This window comes from Microcaecilia unicolor, chromosome 11, assembly GCF_901765095.1.
Source record: "Microcaecilia unicolor chromosome 11, aMicUni1.1, whole genome shotgun sequence".
Lineage (NCBI taxonomy): Eukaryota > Metazoa > Chordata > Amphibia > Gymnophiona > Siphonopidae > Microcaecilia > Microcaecilia unicolor.
Genome location: NC_044041.1, coordinates 24,566,786 through 24,591,290, shown reverse-complemented (window position 1 = coordinate 24,591,290; position 24,505 = coordinate 24,566,786). Strand labels below are relative to the sequence as shown.

The 24,505-nt window shown below is 45.5% G+C and overlaps 1 protein-coding gene across 1 annotated transcript in view; it reads left to right on the top strand.

Moving 5' to 3' along the window:
• The window catches only part of GRK3 (G protein-coupled receptor kinase 3), a 441,692-nt gene that overhangs the window by 288,667 nt on the left and 128,520 nt on the right, over window positions 1–24,505 (top strand). Inside the window, exons 11-13 of the mRNA XM_030219404.1 lie at window positions 995–1,125; window positions 9,090–9,184; window positions 16,270–16,377. Of these exons, the coding sequence (XP_030075264.1) occupies window positions 995–1,125; window positions 9,090–9,184; window positions 16,270–16,377 (334 nt within the window). The remainder of the gene's footprint in view (window positions 1–994; window positions 1,126–9,089; window positions 9,185–16,269; window positions 16,378–24,505) is intronic.

The window sequence follows — 24,505 nt, the reverse complement described above, 5'->3', positions numbered from 1 at the left end:
TAACCAAAGCATGCCCTTGAGAACACTTACTTGCAATTTAGAAAAAAATATGTATGCAGTAGAAACCCTTCTATAGTTTTAGCAGGCCAAACCAGACACAACAACAGAGCACTATGGAGAAATGGGCAGGCAAAGCCTGTTCTGTACCTTTTCTGTGGCTATGTGAAGGCCTTTGAGCTGGGTAGATTTAAAAATTCTCTCCCCACGGCAGAGCTCTAGATAACTGTAATAGTCCTAGAGAAAACTGGAATCTTTATTGATACCTTTAATTGAACCAGAATAAACATAAAAAGATATTGTAGCTCATGAGCTTTCAAGACTATGGGAAGAAGTTATCAGTGTGGGCTGCTTTTAAGATGGATTATTTTACCACTAACTTGTACTGTTTTAGCACAGGTCCCATTTTATGCAATGAGACCTTGTTACTAATAATCTTTACAGTTAAATAATCCATCTTAACGGTAGCCCACGTTGATAGCCCCCCCCCCCCCCCCCCCCCATATAGGTTCTTCCTTCAGATAAACTATATAATGAAAAATTGCATGTAACTATCATATTTAAAATTACAACTAATTTATGAGAGGCATATTTATCGTTTGTCTTTAAAATGTTCAGTACACATAAAACTGAGAACCTTCTTCTGCCATACCATGTTATGTTATATTAATCATTGCTGTACCATCTTTCTTCAATACATTTCAATCTAAAGCAGTCTACAAATCACACATAATAAAACATAGGGGACATAAGTATTAATTATTTTCTTTAATCAAAGCCTTTTTTACACTAAAACCACAGTACTAGATTCAATTTGCACTTCAATACAGCTTTAAAATAATTTGTCTGGTTACAAAGTAGCAACTAATCTTCAGGTTAATGCCAAAAAAGTTATTTTTCTCAAAAAAGTATGCAACTTATGTAAACTAGTTTGTTATAAAGCATAGTGTTGTCTATGTCTTCTTTAATTATATACCTGTCAACTTTCTGCTTTCAGGAGGAGATTTGCACTATCATCTCTCTCAGCATGGAGTATTTTCTGAAAAAGAAATGAGGTTTTATGCTACTGAAATCATTCTGGGATTAGAGCACATGCACAATCGATTTGTTGTGTACCGAGACTTGAAAGTAAGTGGTCTTATTTACTACAGCCTCAACACAGTCACAATCCGCTCTCTGTGGTTGTAATTTTATAGCAGAATGCCTTTGTGAGATGTCCAAAAAGGTGTTTATATTAAGTTTATTTTGAAAAGGCAAAAATAAACTAAAACTCCAATGCTCTCAACAGATCCAACACTAATAGTACATAAATACTGAAACACAAATACATGCCTCTTCCGAAGGTATACATCTGTTCACATGTACTTTTAAAATATGCAAGTACATCACAACTCTGCCTCTGCTGCACCCAGCTACATCCTGGGAATGTGAATTGCTTGTTTTTGCAAAAATACTAGGACTAGGGGTATGCAATGAAACTACTAAGTAGTACATTTAAAACGAAGGAGAGAAAATATTTCTTCACTCTATTTTTAATTAAACTCTGGCATTCATTACCAGTGAATGTGGTAAAAGCAGTTAGCTTGGCTGGGTTTAAAACAGATTTGGATAATCTCCTAAAGGAATAGTCCATAAGCCATTATTGAGATGGACTTGGGAAAATCCACTACTTATTTCTAGGATAGGCAGCATAAAATCTGTTTTACTGTTTTGGGATCTTGCCAGGTATTTTGACCTGGATTGGCCACTGTTGGAAACAGGATACAGGACTTTCAATCTGTCCCAGTATGGCAATGCTTATGATCTCAGGAGAGGAAGGGAAGATAGGAGGAGATGGTGCCTATGGAGAGTAGGGGAAGGGAGGGGGAGGAGATGGAAACAAGATAGATTTGAGAAGTAGGAAGAAAAATGGAAGAAAGGTGAATGTGAAAGATGGATATAGGGCAGGAAGTGAAGGAGGAGAAATAAGAAATAGTGAATATAAAGGAGGCCCTGGAAACAGAGTTCAGAGCACAGAAGTGTGCTGGGAGCACAGGGAAGCAGAACCAGAGACAGGGAAAGACATTATTAGAAAGATAAAATCACCATATAACAAAGGTAAGATAAATGATTTTCCTTCTCTTCCCGCTGACAAAAGGATCTGACAGCTCAATGAGTTCTATCAACAAATACATCTCTTATATCGACAGTTGAGCTACCAGACACAATCTGTGTGAGCTTTGGCTCGGGGAAAATATCCCAAATATCCCCATATTACTAGCATCCGAAGAAAGCCTGCAGTTCAAAGAATCTTCTAGAGTACTGGGAGTGATTCTAGATTCCAACCTCACATTCGAACAACAAGTCACTGCTCTGAGTACGAAGTTCTTTCTAAGACTCAGGCAGCTGCGCACGATCAGATCTTCTTTACAGAAGGAAGACTTTAGAATGGTGGCACAGGCTACACTACTCCCCCCATCTAGATTACTGTGACTTCTTATATTCTCAGATCAGTAAAAAGCTGAAAAAACAACTGCAACTTCTGCAGATCACAGCCACTAGACTGATCTCTGGCTTGGGTCGGTTTGATAGCGTTTATCCCACTCTGAAGGAACTATACTGGTTACCTATTACTCAATGAATAAGGTTCAAGATGATATGCATGATCTTCAAGTCTCTCTCTGGATCCAATGAAGAAGTGCTGGTAGATTTATTGGAATTTCTTCATTCCACTAATAAGTTACCTGTGCACTCTTACACTAGGCTAAAATCCATTCTCCGAGGACAAGCAGGTTGCTTGTTCTCACATGTGGGTCGACGTCCATGTCGGCCCAGGAAACGGCAAATTTTTCTCAGCAAAAATAAAAAGTTTTGCCAGAGTCTTCTGGTTCGTGAACAACGAGCACCACGCATGCGCGAATGAGTTCCTGCTCGTCATGTGAGCGTGCCTCTTCAGTTTTCTTTTCTCCGCGTTGAGGTGTGGTAGTTTTTTTCTGCGCTTCTCTCAGGCCCAGGAAAGAGTCTTCGAGTTTTCACCTTTTTCTCCTAATTTTTTTCTTTATTTTTTTATTATTGTCATTCAAAAAAAAAAAAGTTCCCGTAGTGTACTTTTAGTTTTGTCCCCTTTCGTGGCCGGTTTTTAGGCCGCGCGGTTGGGTCATTCTCTTATTTTTGTGCCTTTTTTCTTTTATCAGGCACAATCGTGTCTTTTGATTTCGCCAAAGCTGGTTTCCCTTCCATTTCATCGAAGACACCAAGCGGCTTCAAAAGTTGTACTCGGTGCAACTGGACCATCTCAGGTACCGATACCCACGCCTGGTGTATCCAGTGCCTTTGGCCCGACCATAGCCCAGCCGCTTGTAGTCTGTGTCTTCGTATGAGGAAACGGACCCAAGTGTCTCGAGAAGCCCAACGAGAAAAGCTTTTTGGGACTCAGTCCGGTCCTTGGACGTCGGCATCGACATCGCTACCGAGGTTGGCGGCGTCGACATCGAAAGCATCGACGTCGGGAGGAGAGGTAATGGCTGCTGAGAGACCAACTCGCGCTGGAAGCTGTGAAGCGTTGAGTGGGTCTCCACATGTCTCGAGACCTCCTGTTATGCTGGCCCCCGGGACCGACCTTCGTCGGACCCGGCCCCAAGGAGACGTGAGGATTCCACGTCCTCATCGGTACTGAGGAGTCTCGATGACGGGCGTTGAGCGAAGGCGAAGAAGCGCCGTCATCATTCTCCTTCGACACACGGTGCCGGGAGCTCCGGGTTGTCGAGAGAGTCGGCACCCGAGAAGCGTCGGCGCCGAGAGGATCGCTCCCCCTCGATACAGGAGGTGCCGATGCATCAGTCTCCTAGCAGTCCAGTACCTGCTCTCGAGCCTCCATAGATTCTGACACCACCTGTTCCACCGACCCCGCAGCCTTCTCCGATGGCGGCTCTCGATGAGCGCATCCGGACCTAGTTTCCAGAACTTCTAGAGGGACTGCTACGTCAGTCAGCTTCAGTGTCGGGGTTGTTTGTGCCTTCTGTACCGTCTGCTGCAGTGGTGTCTAGCCCTTCTCCTGCGGTGAGGTCCCCGACTGCAATGCCGCCTGCGGCATCGGCATCGGGTGCCACCCAGGTCGACTCCCCTTCGACGTCAGTGGAGGGAGCTTCGCCGCAGTCCGAGCGGGCGTCAGCCTCTCAACATCGCCATCAGGGACATCGTTTCTCGGCTTCGAGGAAGGTCCAGTGTTGAGGTATCTTAGCAGAGTTCTTATCTGATACTGAGCAGGAGCATTCGTGGGAGTCAGAGGATGGTTTCCCTGGGCACCCTTCTTCCCATGTTTCAAGAAAACAATTGGCTATGCTCTCTGGACTTAAAGGTTGCTTACACACACTTGTCGATACTCCAGGCTCACAGGAAGTATCTTCAATTTCGGCTGGGAACAGTACTTTGGTCTGGCGTCTGCGCCCAGAGTGTTCACAAAGTGCCTAGCTATAGTCGCAGCGTCACTACGCAGACTGGGAGTGCATGTGTTTCCGTATCTCGACGATTGGCTGGTGAAGAGCACCTCGGAGGCAGGCGCTCTACAGTCCATGCGAATGACTATTCAGGTGGTAGAGCTACTGGGCTTCGTGATCAATTACTCCAAGTCCCATCTCACCCCAGTTCAAAAGTTGGAATTCATTGGAGCTCTGTTGAACACAAAGACAGCTCAAGCTTATCTTCCTGAGGCAAGGGCAGGCAACCTCCTGTCCCTAGTGTCCATAGTTCAAGCGTCTCAACAGATCACGGCTCGGCAGATGTTGAGACTTCTGGGGCACATGGCCTCCACAGTTCATGTGACTCCCATGGCACGTCTACACATGAAATCAGCTCAATGGGCCCTAGCTTCCCAGTGGTGTCAAGCTGCAGGGGATCTATAGGATGTGATCCAACTTTCCACCGGTTTTCGAAATTCCCTTCAGTGGTGGACGATTCGATCCAGTTTGACCTTGGAACGTCCATTCCAAATTCTTCAGTCACAATAAGTGCTGATGACAGATGCATACCTCCTGGGGTGGGGAGCTCATGTAGATAGACTTCACACTCAAGGAGCTGGGTCTTCAGATCAATCTTTTGGAATTGCGAGCGATCTAGAACGCTCTAAAGGCTTTCAGAGATCGGCTGTCCAACCAAATCATTTTGATTCAGACAGACAATCAGGTTGCCATGTATTACACCAACAAGCAGGGGGGCACCGCATCTCGCCGTCTGTGTCAGGAAGCCGTCCAGATGTGGTTTTGGGCACATCATCATGACATGTTTCTCCAAGCCACTTATCTGGCAGGCGTAAACAACAGTCTGGTTGACAGGTTGAGCAAGATAATGCAACCTCACAAGTGGTCGCTGAACATAGGTATAGCTTGCAAGATCTTCCGAGCTTGAGGCACCCCCTCGGTGGATCTTTTTGCCATTCAATCCAATCACAAGGTCCCTCAGTTCTGTTCCAGGCTTCAGGCCCACGACGGACTAGCGTCAGATGCCTTTCTCCTTCATTGGGGAACAGGCCTTCTGTATGCCTATCCTCCCATACTTCTAGTAGGAAAGACTTTGCTGAAACTCAAGCAAGACCGGGGAACAATGATTCTCATTGCTCCCTTCTTGCCACGCCAGATTTGGTTCCCTCTTCTTCTGGATTTGTCCTCTGAAGAACCGTGGAGATTGGAGTGTTTTCCGACCCTCATCACCCTGAACGAGGGGTCACTTCTACATCCCAACCTCTAGTCTCTGGCTCTCATGGCCTGGATGTTGAGAGCTTAGAATTTGCCTCCTTGGGTCTTTCAGAGGGTGTCTCCCGAGTCTTGCTTGCTTCCAGGAAAGATTCCACAAAAAGTTGTTACTCTTTCAAATGGAGGAGGTTTGCCATCTGGTGTGACAGCAAGGTCCTAGATCCTCTTTCTTGTCCTACACAGACCCTGCTTGCATTCCTTCTACACTTGTCAGAGTCTGGTCTCAAGACCAACTCCGTAAGAGTTCACCTTAATGCGATTAGTGCTTATCATCGCCGTGTAGAGGGTATGCCTATCTCTGGACAGCCTTTAGTTGTTCACTTAATGAGAGGTTTGCTTTTGTCAAAGCCCCTGGTCAAACCTCCACAAGTGTCATGGGATCTCAACGTCATTCTCACCCAGCTGATGAAAACTCCTTTTAAGCCACTGAATTCCTGCCATCTGAAGTACTTGACCAGGAAGGTCATTTTCTTGGTGGCTGTTACTTCAGCTCATAGGGTCAGTGAGCTTCAGGCCTTGGTAGTGCATGCACCTTATATCAAGTTTCACCACAACAGAGTAGTCCTCTGCACGCACCCTAAGTTCCTTCCGAAGATGGTGTTGGAGTTCCACCTCAACCAGTCAGTTGCCTTGCCAGCATTCTTTCCCCGTCCTCATACCCATCCTGGCGAAAGCAGTTTGCATACCTTGGACTGCAAGAGAGCATTGGCCTTTTACATAGAGCGTACGAAGCCCTTCAGACAGTCCGCCCAGTTGTTTGTTTCTTTTGATCCCAACGGGAGGGGAGTCGCCATCGGAAAACGCACAATCTCCAATTAGCTAGCAGATTGCATTTCCTTTACTTACGCCCAAGCTGGTCTGACTGTGGAGGGCCATGTCACGGCTCACAATGTTAGAGCAATGGCTGCGTCAGTGGCTCACTTAAAGTCAGCCTCCATTGAAGAGATTTGTAAGGCTGCAACGTGGTCATCAGTCCACACATTCGCATCTCACTACTGCCTTCAGCAGGATACCCAACGCGACAGTCGGTTTGGGCAGTCAGTGCTACAGAATCTGTTCAGGGTTTAGAATCCAACTCTACCCCCTAGATCCATTTTTGTTCTGTTCCAGGCTGCACTCTCAGTTAGTTGTTTATGGTTTCAGGTCAATCTATGTTATGTCCTCGCTGTTGCGAGGCCCAGTTGACCAATGTTCATTGTTTTGAGTGAGCCTGGATGCTAGGATACCCCACATGTGAGAACAAGCAGCCTGCTTGTCCTTGGAGAAAGCAAAGATACTTACTTGTAGCAGGTATTCTCCGAGGACAGCAGGCTGATTGTTCTCACAAACCCGCCCATCTCCCATTTGGAGTTGTTGTTAGTTTGTTTATATGCTTTTTGATTTAACTGAAGAGGCACGCTCACATGCGCGGTGTGCGCGGTGTGCGCTGTTCACGCACCAGAAGACTCTGGCAAAACTTTTTATTTTTGCTGAGAAAAATGTGCTGTTTCCTGGACCAACGCAGACGTCGACCCACATGTGAGAACAATCAGCCTGCTGTCCTCGGAGAATACCTGCTACAGGTAAGTATTTTCGCTTTCTCGAAAGATCATTCCCTTTCCAGGGGGCACATCAATGGAATGCCCTACCTGTGTCTCTAAAAAAACACAACCAACGTATATGAATTTTAGGAAGATGTTGAAGACCTACCTTTATGATAAATAACCCTGAGCCAGTAATACTCAGGAACATACTTTTACCCTTCCCTCATATGACGAGGTTTTCTTCACTGTAAACTGCCGTAAATTCTACCAGGAACAACAGGCGGTATATAAGAAGTAGATAGAATAGAATTTCTGTTTTAGTAATAGTTTTGATAATTTACATTTGCTATCTATATATTGCATTGCGCAGGAAGCAATGTGAGAGGAGAGCTTTATGTGATTAACTAGTAAAAAAAAGGCCCGTTTCGGTATGAAATGAAATGGGCGCTAGCAAGGTTATCCCTCTCTCCCTCCTTCGCTCTCTCCCTCTGTCCCCTCCAAGTCCCACGGCCCCCTTTCTTCCCTTCCGATTTCCAGGCCCTCCTTCCCTCTCTCTCTCTCTCCTTCCCTCTGTCCCTCCCCCAAGTTCCAGTCCCCCCTCCTCTCTGTCTCACAGACACGTCCTTGTGATGCCTCCACCCGCGGCCCTCCCCTCCCCAACACTGGCCCCGCCCATCTCCCTACATGCACGTTGCCCCCCCTCCAAAATTGCCAACCCCCCTCTGCTGCCCTCCCCTCCCCCCCTCTTACCGAGGTCCCGGCGGCAGCAGTGAAGAGCCTTGCGAGTCTGCTGCCTTCCCTTCTCTTCACTCTCAGCTCTGACTCTGGTTCCGCCCTTACGGAAACAGGAAATGAGGGCGGGACCAGAGTCAGCTCCGGAAAAGTTTCACTAGTAATTTAGAACGGAATCTGCTGACGTAGAGGGCAATTGACATAAACATCCATTCTAGAAAAAAAAGTCAAAAATCGCAATGGGTTGACAACCAGCACATAACTGTGTTTCCGTTACATAGCTTCCCACTATTCCAGAACCTGTGGGGAGGGTTGTGTCCATCAACCAGCAAGTGGAGATAGAGAACTGAGCTGAGATATATCTCTCTTGGCATACAGTCCAGCTCCTTGGTATCTTCTATCTCCAGTAGGTTGTCCATATCAGATTATTCTTTCATCTTCCTTATTCCTTACTTATGGGGAATTTGTTAATCTGATATGGACAGTAAAGAGATCAAGCAGAATAAAATGACAAACCTTTTGGGTCCGCCTGGGGAAATGTACATCCCTAGACAGACCCCTGACAGAGTTGTGTGGTCCATGATTGATCCATGGTTATTCAGTTTAGATTGTAAGGTAGTGGGTCCAATGATTGGAGTCAGATGGGTATTTCAAGGTGGATGGACATATTTTTCAGCCTCTGGTTCTGAGTGATTTGCTCATGCTCCAGTTGGTCAACTGGTCCTCAGTTGAGCTTTGCAGGTAGCTTGAGTCGGCAAAGTCATATCTGGAGGTCTTCAGATCCCTGTCTCTGATGCCCCACAAATTTACTTCTTCCTTCCCTTCACCTCTCCTCTGTTTCCTGTGGAGCTCTCTTTTTCCTGCACAACCTTTAAAAAAAAAGGAGAAGGAAAGTGGTTTCCTGGAAAGCATAGGACAGAGTATCAGTCCTGATTCTTTCTCATCTGGGGTAAGACTTGTGGAGATTGTGTGCTTGAGGGGAGCAGCCGGCAGTGGTAAGTCCAACTAAAGTTTGACTCAGAACCTCTTGGAGGGCTCACCACTTGGGACAGAGAAGTAACTATATATTTTTATATATAATCAATTAACACTTTTCTTTATCTATTTGCAGCCTGCAAATATCCTGCTAGATGAACATGGACATGTAAGGATATCAGATCTTGGTCTTGCCTGTGATTTTTCCAAAAAGAAACCACATGCTAGCGTGTAAGTACTGTGTTAATATAGTAAAAGAAGAATTATACAGATCTGTATAATGTTGATGTTCAGCCCAATGGGAACCTTCTTAAGGGGAAACATTATCATTGTTGGCAACCATTAAGGAGTATAGTTATCAACATGGGCTACCATTAAAAGACATCTTATTTTACCACTAACTCATGCTATTCCTATGCAATGAGACCTAGTTAATAATAACTGGGGTTAGCAGTAATATAACCCATCTTAACAGTAGCCTGGGTTGATAACTCCTCTGCCTCCACCAAGACATTTTATTTTACTGCTCCAGTTATTAGTAACTAGGTATCATTACATAAAATGGGGCCTGTTCTAAAATAACACATATTAGTGGTAAAATAACACATCTTAACAGTAGCCCACATTTATAACTTCACTCCTTAGAAGCATAGTTATTTTACCACTAGCTAGTAGTGTTTTACTCAGATCCCAATTTATGTGATGAGAACTTGTTACTAATAACTTGGGTTAACAGTAAAATAACATTTCTTAGCAGTATCCCATGTTGATAACTTCCCCCCTTTATCTTATTTTAATGTCTGACTTGGGTGTAAGTGGGTGGGTGGAGAGCATCCAAGCAAAAAGGGGATGGAATTTGATATACTGCCTTACTGTGGTTACAATCAAAGCAGTTTACATATTACATACCGGTGCTTATTTTGTACCTGGGGCAGTGGAGGGTTAAGTGATTTGTCCAGCATCACAAGTAGCTGCAGTGGGAATCAAACTCAGTTCCCATGGTTTTTCAGGCCATTGCATTAACTATTAGGCTACTCCAAGGACTACATTTAGGACTTCTGGATTTTCTTCCCTTTTGAACGCCCTTCTCCTCTTCCACTTTCCAAAGTTTAGCCTGATCTAACAATGGAAAGCACTTGTATTTCCCTTTAGAAGTGTAACTTTGAACCAATATTTACAGATGTCTCTATTGTTCTAATTTGACTACTTCATACAAGGTCCCTTGATTTTTTGCAGTAGCTTCTGGGTAAGTGAGTACATTTGCATTCAGTTTTACTTCACTTTATATGTAATTGAAAAGTTTTCAATAAAAGATGAGTTTATTTCCAGAGGAAGTAATATTCAGCCCATGACAGTAATTGGCTTGTAAGCCACTCCCAGCCATGGGCGGAACTAAGCACAGTTCCTGCCATTGAATATCCTGATATGTGTGCTGACTTGATAGTTAACTGATATTTAGACTGATGTCTGGGTAACTCGGCACATAATGTTAGGACATCCTTTTTGCTGTCCTTACTTTATGTGGTTGCTTAGCCAGTTAGTGAACTGAATACTGCTGCTAACTGGCTAAGTGCTGGCTCTGTCATAGCTCCACCCCTAGATTGCCCCTTACCTAACCGGTTAGAAGATGGCCAATTAACAAAAAAATTCAACTTCATTACCCAGTTAATTGCCACTGAATGTCAGCAGCTGCCAGCTCAGCAGAGTTTAACTGGGCAGGAGCCTCTCCTTCCCAGTTAAACCCTTTTCATTAAAAAAAATTTTTTTTCATCCTGAGTATGCTTGCTTGCTTTCATTTGTTTTATTATCTCCATTCTCCTTCTTTCTCCATCTTTTCTGTCAGTAACTCTAATTACTTGTTTCTTCCTTTCATATGTATGCCCCTTCTTACATCTTTGTACGGCCATTTTTCTTTCTTTCACCCTTGCACATGAGTCTGCCCTTGCCGTGCTTTATTCTTTTTGTTATTCTTCTTCACATTCCTCCCTCTTTTTCATTCGCTCCTATCTACTGTCTCTCCTGACATATTTCAATCCACTTCTTCCCTTCTGTCTGACCATCTCCTTTTCTCATTCCTCTTTTTCATCCTCTTCTCTTTCCCTTCTCTTTGGTTTCTGATGCATGCTACCATGCCCAACCCCCACTGGTTTCAATGCTTAAGGCTTTTTGTTTAATATCTATGAGCAGTGTGTCCCTAACAGTAATTCTGATCTCAGGATTTAAATGAGAAGAAAAGCCTTTTATTGGCACTAAGGCGTACTTTCAGTTGTAGATGCCATATTGAGGCAGAGTCCATTTTGGTGCTCATTCTTCCTGACAGTCAAGTAGGAACGTTGTGACTCTTGCATAATAAAAGAGGCAATTTTGGACTATGCTATAGAAAACCACAAGAGTGTTATTAATGATGATTTGTTTGGCAGATACGCTTCAAAAGGTGTCACAAGGCTGGTCAGACTTTAACAGAGCAACTGCCAGCTGGAAAGATCAGGTCATGTCTGTTAGAAGCTTTCTAATCCCAGCAGTTTTTTCATTGCTGTGTTAGCAGCTGATGTGTAGGCTTAGCCTGGAGAACAACCCAGCATTTCATGATCACCCATTGTTTGCATAAAATGTGAAACAGCTTCATTTGAAGGAAAGAAGAACAGCTTTTATCCCACTCACTAATAGACACCCTTTCTGAGCTGAAACCTTTCGAACAGAAAAATATTTTTTATTAAGATACTTTTCCCTATGGTTCTGAAACCTCTATATCTACAATCTGTATTTATCCAAAGGGGAAAATGCTGAAGAATTGGGTGAAAATGCAAAGCAAACATTTGTGTTGTACTTCTTTCAGACCCCTTTTATTACAGAAATATACTGTTGCTTGTTCGCTGCAAAAAGACCCGCATTATAATAGTCACTGACTCATAAATAGTAATAGTAATTACGAATCATGAGTTGTGATTCAATTCAGGAATCCATTTCTTTTAAATAAAGGGTAAATTGCCTACATAGCTGCACCATGAAACTTAGTGACTAATTTAAGTATATTTTTATCTTGATTACTGATTATTGTTGATAATAGACAAATGTGCTTTCAGCTTCAAAGCTGTTTAGGAAAGAAGATAACAATCAAGAAATAAATGCTGATCATTTGTCTACTTACAGAAGCAATTTATGTGGGCCAAAAGAGGATTGTATAATCCCATTATGCCTGTAATATTATGATTGTTTTATTTTCATATGTAACATGGTGCTGTGGTTTGATACAAACCTATGTGCTAGCTTTTATGGAGGCAGAAGAGATCATACAGTAGTAAAACATGGAGCATGAGACAAAACTGCAATACTATGAATGCAGATAAACTTACGTGTGTTGATATCCAAGTACACTTTTACATGCCTAAAGGCTGGACAATTTTCAAACAGCCAATTCACCCAGGTAAATGACTTTTGATAATTACCCTTTTTTGGGGCCTTATGACTCCTGTCAGGAAATTCTTCATATTTGTTTTGAGTAAAATAACCCTTAGGATATTGAATCCATATTACATAAAAAGAATAATACACTATGGAGCTCATTTAAAAAAAAAAATTAAAAAATAGTCTAAACATTATAAGGTGGCAGAAGGATGTTTTTCTCTCAAAAACATCCAATTTGCGATTTTTGACACCCTGATTTTAGACACCATGCTCCACAGTTTGTTCAAATTTCAAGGGGGATATTTTGATCAAGGTGGCCCCAAGGGAGAGACATTTTTTGCAATAATGGAACAAAATGAATATGTCTAGGGCCAAAATTTTAGCTAGACCTGTTTCAGTCATGACCAGAAGGTGCCCTAAATGACCACTGGAGGGATTAAGGCATAAACTCCCCCTTACTCCCCCAGTGGTTACCGACCCCCTCCCAGCCCCCTAAGATGTGATAGTGACAGTACATACCAGGCTGTGTGACAGCTTCACATATGATGGTCATTCCTGTTAGAGCAGAAAGCTGGTCCCAGGAGTAGACTAATGGTCAGTGCAGTGGACTGTAGAGAAGGGGACCCAGCCCATATCTAACTGGTACAATTGTGGTGGAATCTGTGAGACCTCCAAAATACATAAATACCTACTGTACATATAGGTGACACCTGCAAGCTTGAAAGCTATTGTAGTGGTGTACAGTGAGGCACATTAGGTATTTTTCTGTTCCTGGTGGGCTCACCATACAATATAATGGGGTTCTGGTGAGATGTGTACTTGGGACGTTTTATGTGAAATCCACTACAGTGTCCCTAGACTGCAACACTACTCTCCTGGGATATCTGTGTGGCCAGTCTACTAAGAATGATGACCTCCAGACATTCCAGTGGCTAGTTTTTGGGTGTTTTTCTCTTAGATGTTTTCCCTGGGATTCTGTATATCGCATCTAGCATTCTGCACCAGAATCCAAGTGTATTCTACAACAAAGCACGTAACTTAATTGGCTTAACAAGCCAATCAGTATTTTTAACAGCACTTAACAAGCAATAATGAGCACTAATTGGCAATAATTAGAATTTACGCGCATAACTCGCTAAGGGTATTCTGTAACACACAGCGCCTAAATTCTAATGTGTGGAGCTAAAAACGGACATGGTTATGGCCAGGGAAATGGGCGTTCTAAAATTTACATGCACTGTTATAGGATATAGCCCTCTGTGCCTGAATCTACGCACTGGTATTTCCACCACATCGCTCTTGGTATAAATGGATGTGCGTAGTTCTAGGCGCTAGGATATCACCTAAGCAAATTCTAAATCTAGGCACCACTTAAAGATTACATTTAGGTGGCAATTTATTCCATTCAGATTTTTCAGACGTCATATATAGAATCTAGCCCTTTATTTTATTTATTTATTTATTTATTCATTCATTCATGACATTTATACCTCACATTAGCCCAAAATACATTTAAGATCAATGTGGCTTACAAACAAACAATAAAGTGAATAAAACATAATAATGTAAAAAATATAGCAATAAATTCAAGAAGCAAATTTATACATGTGCAGTAAGTAACCAGGGATTTAGACTCTCTCAAAGACAAAGAAATAATTAAGAGTGGATAGGTGATAGCATATTTAGGCAGGACTAGATTGGAAATGAGATTAAAGAAAAGGGGGTGGGTAAATTGAAATAGAGTTCTTTATATTCACAAAGGCCAGACTGAAGAAATGTATTTTTAGAAGACTTCTAAAAGTTAGGTAATCATCTGTAAACTTGATTGATTTAGGAAGAGAATTCCAAATTTTGGTGCCTTGAGAGGAGAAATTAGCAGAGTGAATTGTTTTATATATCACATTCTTACAGATGGGGAAATGTAAGACAAGATATTCTCTAGATGATGAAACAGCATTATGAGGGGGTAATTCAATGAGATTATTCATATACAGTGGGGGAAATAAGTATTTGATCCCTTGCTGATTTTGTAAGTTTGCCCACTGACAAAGACATGAGCAGCCCATAATTGAAGGGTAGGTTATTGGTAACAGTGAGAGATAGCACATCACAAATTAAATCCGGAAAATCACATTGTGGAAAGTATATGAATTTATTTGCATTCTGCAGAGGGAAATAAGTATTTAATCCCTCTGGCAAACAAGACCTAATACTTGGTGGCAAAACCCTTGTTGGCAAGCACAGCGGTCAGACGTCTTCTGTAGTTGATGATGAGGTTTGCACACATGTCAGGAGGAATTTTGGTCCACTCCTCTTTGCAGATCATCTCTAAATCATTAAGAGTTCTGGGCTGTCGCTTGGCAACTCGCAGCTTCAGCTCCCTCCATAAGTTTTCAATGGGATTAAGGTCTGGTGACTGGCTAGGCCACTCCATGACCCTAATGTGCTTCTTCCTGAGCCCCTCCTTTGTTGCCTTGGCTGTATGTTTTGGGTCATTGTCGTGCTGGAAGACCCAGCCACGACCCATTTTTAAGGCCCTGGCGGAGGGAAGGAGGTTGTCACTCAGAATTGTACGGTACATGGCCCCATCCATTCTCCCATTGATGCGGTGAAGTAGTCCTGTGCCCTTAGCAGAGAAACACCCCCAAAACATAACATTTCCACCTCCATGCTTGACAGTGGGGACGGTGTTCTTTGGGTCATAGGCAGCATTTCTCTTCCTCCAAACACGGCGAGTTGAGTTCATGCCAAAGAGCTCAATTTTTGTCTCATCTGACCACAGCACCTTCTCCCAATCACTCTCGGCATCATCCAGGTGTTCACTGGCAAACTTCAGACGGGCCGTCACATGTGCCTTCCGGAGCAGGGGGACCTTGCGGGCACTGCAGGATTGCAATCCGTTATGTCGTAATGTGTTACCAATGGTTTTCGTGGTGACAGTGGTCCCAGCTGCCTTGAGATCATTGACAAGTTCCCCCCTTGTAGTTGTAGGCTGATTTCTAACCTTCCTCATGATCAAGGATACCCCACGAGGTGAGATTTTGCGTGGAGCCCCAGATCTTTGTCGATTGACAGTCATTTTGTACTTCTTCCATTTTCTTACTATGGCACCAACAGTTGTCTCCTTCTCGCCCAGCGTCTTACTGATGGTTTTGTAGCCCATTCCAGCCTTGTGCAGGTGTATGATCTTGTCCCTGACATCCTTAGACAGCTCCTTGCTCTTGGCCATTTTGTAGAGGTTAGAGTCTGACTGATTCACTGAGTCTGTGGACAGGTGTCTTTCATACAGGTGACCATTGCCGACAGCTGTCTGTCATGCAGGTAACGAGTTGATTTGGAGCATCTACCTGGTCTGTAGGGGCCAGATCTCTTACTGGTTGGTGGGGGATCAAATACTTATTTCCCTCTGCAGAATGCAAATAAATTCATATACTTTCCACAATGTGATTTTCCGGATTTAATTTGTGATGTGCTATCTCTCACTGTTACCAATAACCTACCCTTCAATTATGGGCTGCTCATGTCTTTGTCAGTGGGCAAACTTACAAAATCAGCAAGGGATCAAATACTTATTTCCCCCACTGTATGATGGGACTTGACCAAACAGAATTTGGTGAATGAAAACACATAATTTGAAAGATATTCTATCTCTTCATTTTCCAAAATGATCCCAAAAGAAAAACGCACTGAGCTCAAAATGTCTAGGATAAAGGTGATTTTCAAATCAAAAAGATAGATATTTTTCAGATTCCAAAATGGCTATGTTCACCGCGCAATTTTTGGACTTTTCTAGGAGAACATCCAAAATCGGGCTTAGACATTTTATCAAAAATGCCCCTCTTAATAATTGTATAATATGTTATATTATTTTTCAAATTGAAAACAGATCTGTCTTGATTATATTCCTGCAGTGGGACCCATGGCTATATGGCTCCAGAAGTGCTACAGAAGGGAACAGCATATGATAGCAGTGCAGACTGGTTCTCTCTAGGCTGTATGCTGTTCAAACTTCTGAGAGGGTGAGTAAAATACATAAACTGTGTTTTTAAAAAGGTTTTAGTTTTAATGTTATCCTTTATTTTACCCCGGGGTTTGTTTTCTCCTTTATAAACTCTTTTGCTTAACAGTTAAGTTAACCTTCAGATGACATCCTGATCTGGCAACATTCTGCATTTCCTGATCCAGAATGAAGCTGAGTGAAGTTGTTGAGTGAGGGTTGCTTCTTTTTCTCCGAGGACAAGCAGGCTGCTTGTTCTCACTGATGGGTGACGTCCACGGCAGCCCCTCCAATCGGAACTTCACTAGCAAAGGCCTTTGCTAGTCCTCGCGCGCCCATGCGCACCGCGCATGCACGGCCGTCTTCCCGCCCGAACCGGCTCGTGTTCGTCAGTCTTCTTTTGTCCGCGGTCGGGACGGTCGTGTTTTGCGCCGTTTCGTGCCCCTCAAAGTTGATCCTCGCGCGTCTTCGCGATTTCGGAAAAAAAAAAAAAAAAAGAAGAAGACCTCGGTCTTTGTCTCTTCCGTGTGTCCAGTTTGTTTCCCCAACGTAAGTTTCCTTTCGCTTCAGGGTAGGCCTTTTTTGGGGCCTCAGATCGGGTTTTTTCTCTCTCCCTTGTTTTTGGTGCCCTTCGTCGCCATCACGAATTTTGATTTCGCTGGCGTGATTTTTCCGCCCATGTCATCGAAGTCTTCCAGCGGCTTCAAGAAGTGCACCCAGTGCGCCCGGGTAATCTCGCTCACTGATAGGCATGCGTCGTGTCTTCAGTGTCTAGGGGCTGGGCACCGCCCGCAGGCCTGCAGTCTTTGTGCTCTTTTACAGAAGAGGACTCAGGTTGTGAGACTGGCCCAGTGGAACGTGTTGTTCTCGGGCTCTTCGTCGACAACAGCACCGGAGACATCGAGTGCATCGACGTCGGCAGCGTCAAGACCTTCGACCTCGGCATCGACTGCATCGAGGTATCGACCCTCTGCATCGTCGGTACCGAGACATCGGAAGGCTGCGTCGGCGTTGGTGGTACCGGGACCTCCGCTGTTGCTGATGTCGTCGGACGGTGGTGCTTCGACTGGAGTGCAGGTGAGGGCTGTCCATTCCCCTGCTGGTGGCGGTGAGCCTTCGGGTGGGTCTCCTCCTACCCTGAGGGCTCCTGTGGTACAGCCCCCCCGAGACCGACCTTCTTCGGTCTCGGCCCCAAGGAAGAGACAGCTGGATTCTACGTCCTCCTCGTCGGTACCGGGAAGCTCCGGTGACATGCTTCGTTTGAAGAAATCAAAGAAGCATCGACACCGGTCTCCTTCCCGCATCGGTACCGAGAGCTCTGGGTCGCCGAGGGAGTCGGCACCCAATAGGCATCGGCACCGGGAGGACCGCTCACCCTCTGTTCAGGAGGTGTCAATGCGCTCCACCGTGGACAGCCCGGAACAGACTCTGACCTCGACGCCTGCATCGGCTTTCATGTCTTTCTCCACAACCGCTCTGCACGAGAGTCTCCGGGCCGTTCTCCCGGAGATCCTGGGAGAGCTGTTGCGCCCTTCCCCTCCGTTACCGGGGGTGCTTGCGCCACCGGTACCGTCGAGTGAGGCGCCGGCTGGCCCCTTGCCCGGGGTGAGGTCTCCGACATCGGTTCCGCTTGCGGTATCGACTGCGGCCGCCTCCCAGGAAGGCTCTCCGTCGGCGGAGGGAGCTTCGCCGGTGCTGGCGAGGGAGTCTACCTCTCGACGATCCCACCGTGGCCGTGTTTCCATGGAGTTGAGTCGGGCACGGCTTCAGACACAGGTTCATGAACATGTCTGATACCAATGGTGAGGCCTCGTGGGAGGAGGAGGAGGACATCAGATATTTCTCTGACAAGGAGTCTGATGGCCTTCCTTCTGATCCCACTCCCTCCCCTGAGAGGCAGCTTTCTCCTCCTGAGAGTCTGTCTTTTGCGGCCTTTGTCTACGGCCATCCCCTTCCCGGTGGTTGTGGAGGACGAGCCCAGGGCTGAAATGTTTGAGCTCCTGGACTATCCTTCTCCGCCTAAGGAAGCGTCCACAGTACCCATGCATCATGTCCTAAAAAAGACATTGCTGGCGGACTGGACCAAGACTCTAACTAATCCCCACATTCCCAAGAAGATCGAGTCCCAGTACCTGATCCATGGGGACCCAGAGCTGATGCGCACTCAGTTGCCTCACTACTCTGGTGTGGTGGATCTGGCCCTAAAGAAGGCTAAGAGTTCTAGGGAGCATGCTTCGGCACCCCCGGGCAAGGACTCTAGAATCTTAGACTCCATTGGGAGGAAGGCCTACCATTCTTCTATGCTCGTGGCCAAAATCCAGTCTTACCAGCTCTACACGAGCATACACATGCGGAACAATGTGCGGCAGTTGGCGGGCTTGGTGGACAAGCTCCCTCCTGAGCAAGCCAAGCCATTTCAGGAGGTGGTCAGGCAGCTGAAGGCGTGCAGAAAATTCCTGGCCAGAGGGGTATATGATACCTTTGATGTTGCGTCCAGGGCCGCTGCTCAAGGTGTGGTGATGCGCAGACTCTCATGGCTGCGTGCCTCCGACCTGGAGAATAGGATCCAGCAGCGGATTGCGGACTCCCCTTGCCGAGTGGACAATATTTTTGGAGAAAAAGTCGAACAGGTGGTAGAGCAGCTCCACCAGCGGTATACCGTTTTCGACAAGTTCTCCCGCCGGCAGCCTTCTGCATCTACCTCCTCAGGTAGACGTTTTTATGGGGGAAGGAAGACTGTTCCCTACTCTTCTGGTAAGCGTAGGTACAATCCTCCTTCTCGACAGCCTGCGGCCCAGGCTAAGCCCCAGCGCGCGCGCTCTCGTCAGCAGCGTGCGCCTCAGCAAGGCCCCTCGGCTCCCCAGCAAAAGCAAGGGACGAGCTTTTGACTGGCTCCAGCAGAGCATAGCCGACATCAACGTGTCAGTGCCGGGCGATCTGCCGGTTGGGGGGAGGTTGAAAGTTTTTCACCAAAGGTGGCCTCTCATAACCTCCGACCAGTGGGTTCTCCAAATAGTCCGGCAAGGATACACCCTCAATTTGGTTTCCAAACCTCCAAATTGCCCACCGGGAGCTCAATCCTACAGCTTCCAGCACAAGCAGGTACTTGCAGAGGAACTCTCCGCCCTTCTCAGTGCCAATGCGGTCGAGCCCATGCCATCCGGGCAAGAAGGGCTGGGATTATATTCCAGGTACTTCCTTGTGGAAAAGAAAACAGGGGGGATGCGTCCCATCCTAGACCTAAGGGCCCTGAACAAATATCTGGTCAAGGAAAAGTTCAGGATGCTTTCCCTGGGCACCCTTCTTCCCATGATTCAGGAAAACGACTGGCTATGCTCTCTGGACTTGAAGAACGCCTACACGCACATCCCGATACTGCTAGCTCACAGACAGTATCTGCGATTTCAGCTGGGCACACGTCACTTCCAGTACTGTGTGCTACCCTTTGGGCTCGCCTCTGCACCCAGAGTGTTCACGAAGTGCTTGGCTGTAGTAGCAGCGGCGCTTCGCAGGCTGGGAGTGCAAGTGTTACCCTATCTCGACGATTGGCTGGTAAAGAACACATCCGAGGCAGGAGCTCTGCAGTCCATGCAAATGACTATTCGACTCCTTGAGCTACTGGGGTTTGTGATAAATTATCCAAAGTCCCATCTTCTCCCAGTGCAGAGACTCGAATTCATAGGAGCTCTGCTGGACTCTCGGACGACTCGTGCCTATCTCCCAGAGGCGAGAGCCAACAACTTGTTGTCCCTCGTCTCGCGGGTGCAAGCGTCCCAGCAGATCACAGCTCGGCAGATGTTGAGATTGTTGGGCCACATGGCCTCCACAGTTCATGTGACTCCCATGGCCTGCCTTCACATGCAATCTGCTCAATGGACCCTAGCTTCCCAGTGGTTTCAGGCTGCTGGGGATCTAGAAGACGTGATCCACCTGTCCACGAGTTTTCTCAAATCCCTGTATTGGTGGACGATTTGGTCCAATTTGACTCTGGGACGCCCTTTCCAAATTCCTCAGCCACAAAAAGTGCTGACTACGGATGCATCTCTCCTGGGGTGGGGGGCTCATGTCGCTGGGCTTCACACCCAGGGAAGCTGGTCCCTCCAGGAACGCGATCTGCAGATCAATCTGAAGGCTTTCAGAGATCGGCTGTCCCACCAAATTATCCAAATTCGGACAGACAACCAGGTTGCCATGTATTACATCAACAAGCAGGGGGGCACCGGATCTCGCCCCCTGTGTCAGGAAGCCGTCAGCATGTGGCTCTGGGCTCGCCGTCACGGCATGGTGCTCCAAGCTACATATCTGGCAGGCGTAAACAACATCTGGCCGACAGGTTGAGCAGGATTATGCAACCTCACGAGTGGTCGCTCAATTTCCGAGTAGTGCGCCAGATCTTCCAGGTGTGGTGCACTCCCTTGGTAGATCTCTTTGCATCTCGAGCCAACCACAAGGTCCCTCAGTTCTGTTCCAGACTTCAGGCCCCCGGCAGACTGGCATCGGATGCCTTCCTCCTGGACTGGGGAGAAGGTCTGCTGTATGCTTATCCTCCCATACCTCTGGTGGGGAAGACTTTGTTGAAACTCAAGCAAGACCGAGGCACCATGATTCTGATTGCTCCTTTTTGGCCGCGTCAGATCTGGTTCCCTCTTGTTCTGGAGTTGTCCTCCGAAGAACCGTGGAGATTGGAGTGTTTTCCGACCCTCATCACACAGGACGAAGGGGCGCTTCTGCATCCCAACCTCCAGTCTCTGGCTCTCACGGCCTGGATGTTGAGAGCGTAGACTTTGCCTCTTTGGGTCTGTCAGAGGGTGTCTCACGCATCTTGCTTGCTTCCAGGAAAGATTCCACTAAGAGGAGTTACTTCTTTCTATGGAGGAGGTTTGCCGTCTGGTGTGACAGCAAGGCCCTAGATCCTCGCTCTTGTCCTACACAGACCCTGCTTGAATACCTTCTGCACTTGTCTGAGTTTGGTCTCAAAACCAACTCTGTAAGGGTTCACCTTAGCGCAATCAGTGCATACCATTACCGTGTGGAAGGTAAGCCGATCTCGGGACAGCCTTTAGTTGTTCGCTTCATGAGAGGTTTGCTTTTGTCAAAGCCCCCCGTCAAACCTCCTACAGTGTCATGGGATCTCAATGTTGTTCTCACCCAGCTGATGAAACCTCCTTTTGAGCCATTGAACTCCTGCCATCTGAAGTACTTGACCTGGAAGGTCATTTTCTTGGTGGCAGTTACTTCAGCTCGTAGAGTCAGTGAGCTTCAGGCCCTGGTAGCCCAGGCCCCTTACACCAAATTTCATCATAACAGAGTAGTCCTCCGCACTCACCCTAAGGTCTTGCCAAAGGTTGTGTCGGAGTTCCATCTGAACCAGTCAATTGTCTTGCCAACATTCTTTCCCCGGCCTCATTCCTGCCCTGCTGAACGTCAGCTGCACACATTGGACTGCAAGAGAGCATTGGCCTTCTATCTGGAGCGGACACAGCCCAACAGACAGTCCGCCCAATTGTTTGTTTCTTTTGATCCCAACAGGAGGGGAGTGGCTGTGGGGAAATGCACCATATCCAATTGGCTAGCAGATTGCATTTCCTTCACTTACGCCCAGGCTGGGCTGGCTCTTGAGGGTCATGTCACGGCTCATAATGTTACAGCCATGGCAGCGTCGGTGGCCCACTTGAAGTCAGCCACTATTGAAGAGATTTGCAAAGCTGCGACGTGGTCATCTGTCCACACATTCACATCTCATTACTGCCTGCAGCAGGATACCCAACGCGACAGTCGGTTCGGGCAGTCAGTGCTTCAGAATCTGTTCGGGGTTTAGAATCCAACTCCACCCCCCTAGGCCCATGTTTTATTCTGTTCCAGGCTACACTCTCAGTTAGTTGAATAAGTTGTTAGGTCAATCTCAGTTATGTCCTCGCCATTGCGAGGCCCAATTGACCATGTTTGTTGTTTTGAGTGAGCCTGGGGGCTAGGGATACCCCATCAGTGAGAACAAGCAGCCTGCTTGTCCTCGGAGAAAGCGAATGCTACATACCTGTAGAAGGTATTCTCCGAGGACAGCAGGCTGATTGTTCTCACAAACCCGCCCGCCTCCCCTTTGGAGTTGTGTCTTCCCTTGTCTTTGTCTTGCTACATATGGGACTGACGAACACGAGCCGGTTCGGGCGGGAAGACGGCTGCGCATGCGCGGTGCGCATCGTCGTGCGAGGACTAGCAAAGGCCTTTGCTAGTAAAGTGTTCCGATTGGAGGGGCTGCCGTGGACGTCACCCATCAGTGAGAACAATCAGCCTGCTGTCCTCGGAGAATACCTTCTACAGGTATGTAGCATTCGCTTTATGTATCCTATACTGTTTGTTGTAAGCCACATTGAACTCAAACGGGATAATGTGGGATATAAATGTCACAAATAAATAGAGTGACCTGCAGTCTTCTGCCTGTTGACCACAAATTTAAGATTGTGATGTGAAAACAAGCTGTACTCATGTAACCATGCAGAAGTTCATTGAAACCAAGGGCCCTGTTTACTAAGGCGTGATAGTATTTTTAACGCACACTAAATGCTAGAGACACCCACAGGAATATATGGGTGTCTGTAGCGTTAGCGTGCACTAATTTTTAGCGCACACTAAAAACACTAGCGCACCTATAAAGCAGCTTATTAAACAGGGCCCCAAGTTTTGTATGCTTTCTTTTCTACACAATGATCACTACTTCTTGTCTAATGATTATATAAATGGGAAAAATGCATGCGCCTGTATTGGATGTATAGAAATACACACCAAAAGGGATTAATTAGCACATTTGAAAAACTGTAAAAGCTTCAACCGTAGCTACTATTTGTGCACTGTTCATAAGTATGCATATTTCAATTAGCTTTAAAATGCAAGGAAAATTATCCAGAATAAATGTTACATACATAGGAAGGTGTATAGCCTAATCACTACAGCAGGAGACTTTCTGGGACATATTCAGATTCCCTCTGAAAATATAACCGTCATGTCAGCCTCTTTGCTACCTCTGTTTAGCCAGCTACTACTGGGCTATTATAATAGGAGAAACAATAGTGGCATCACTTTATCCTCTCTCTTTTTCACTTTGAAAACGCTCATTCCTGATTAGTATCAGAATGGGCTACCAGTGATACCTGGCATCCAGATTGAAAAAAACTGTTATGTAAATTCAAATTGCTGCATTATTTTTATATCCGATTCTAAAACTCTGGAAAGGAAAAGGCTAGCTAACAGATCCAAACATGAGAGACTTCAGTAAATCAACAGGAGCCAGATTTCTTATATCTTTAATAAATATCAGGTTCCTCAAAAATTAAGCTAGATCTTTTAGTACAGATTATTTGTTTCCATATTTTTTTTTTTGTCTGAGCTTCTCAGTGCACTGACCTTGTTGAGTGTCCTTCATGGAAAAGCACAAATCTGTAAGTGGAGATTGCCCCCTATTGCACGTAACTAAGACAATTTGCCATATGTCAGAAAATCAGAACATTATGTTTCCACTGAAATGCCAGTTATAGAGAACTGATAACATTTTGAGCTGTATTTTTAAAATTGCTTTAAATGATTCTTTTTCCAAATTAAGTTAAATGTTACTACACAATATGTGCATGAATACATTTTTTCTGTTATAAATGGTAAGTATGCTAGGAGTTTGTTTACTACAGTAGAAAGAAAACAGGTAGTTTAGAAACCCCTGAGAAAACAGATTTTGATTGTAGAAAACATTTGAATTATTCATGCTATCATGTGTTAATTTGACCTTGAATCTCACTCACACTGTCGTGACCCTCCTCTATCTACTACAGTATATTTAATCTTTAGACAAATAGGAGGGTTATCTTATAAAGCCTGTTGGGGGTGTTTTGTTGTTTTTGCTTCCAAAGCTTACTTTTAATAAAGAAAAGGGCTTTTATGGAAACATAGAAAATGACAACAGATAAAGATCATATGGCCTATCCAGTCTGCTCATCCATACCATCCACTCTTTCTTCCTCTGCCTAAGAAATCCTCTGGGCTTGTCTTATTCGTTCTTGAATTCAGATACTGTCTTCGTCTCCATCACCTCCACTGGGAGGCCATTCCACGTATCTACCACGCTTTCTGTAAAGAAGCATTTCCTTCAATTACTCCTGAGTATG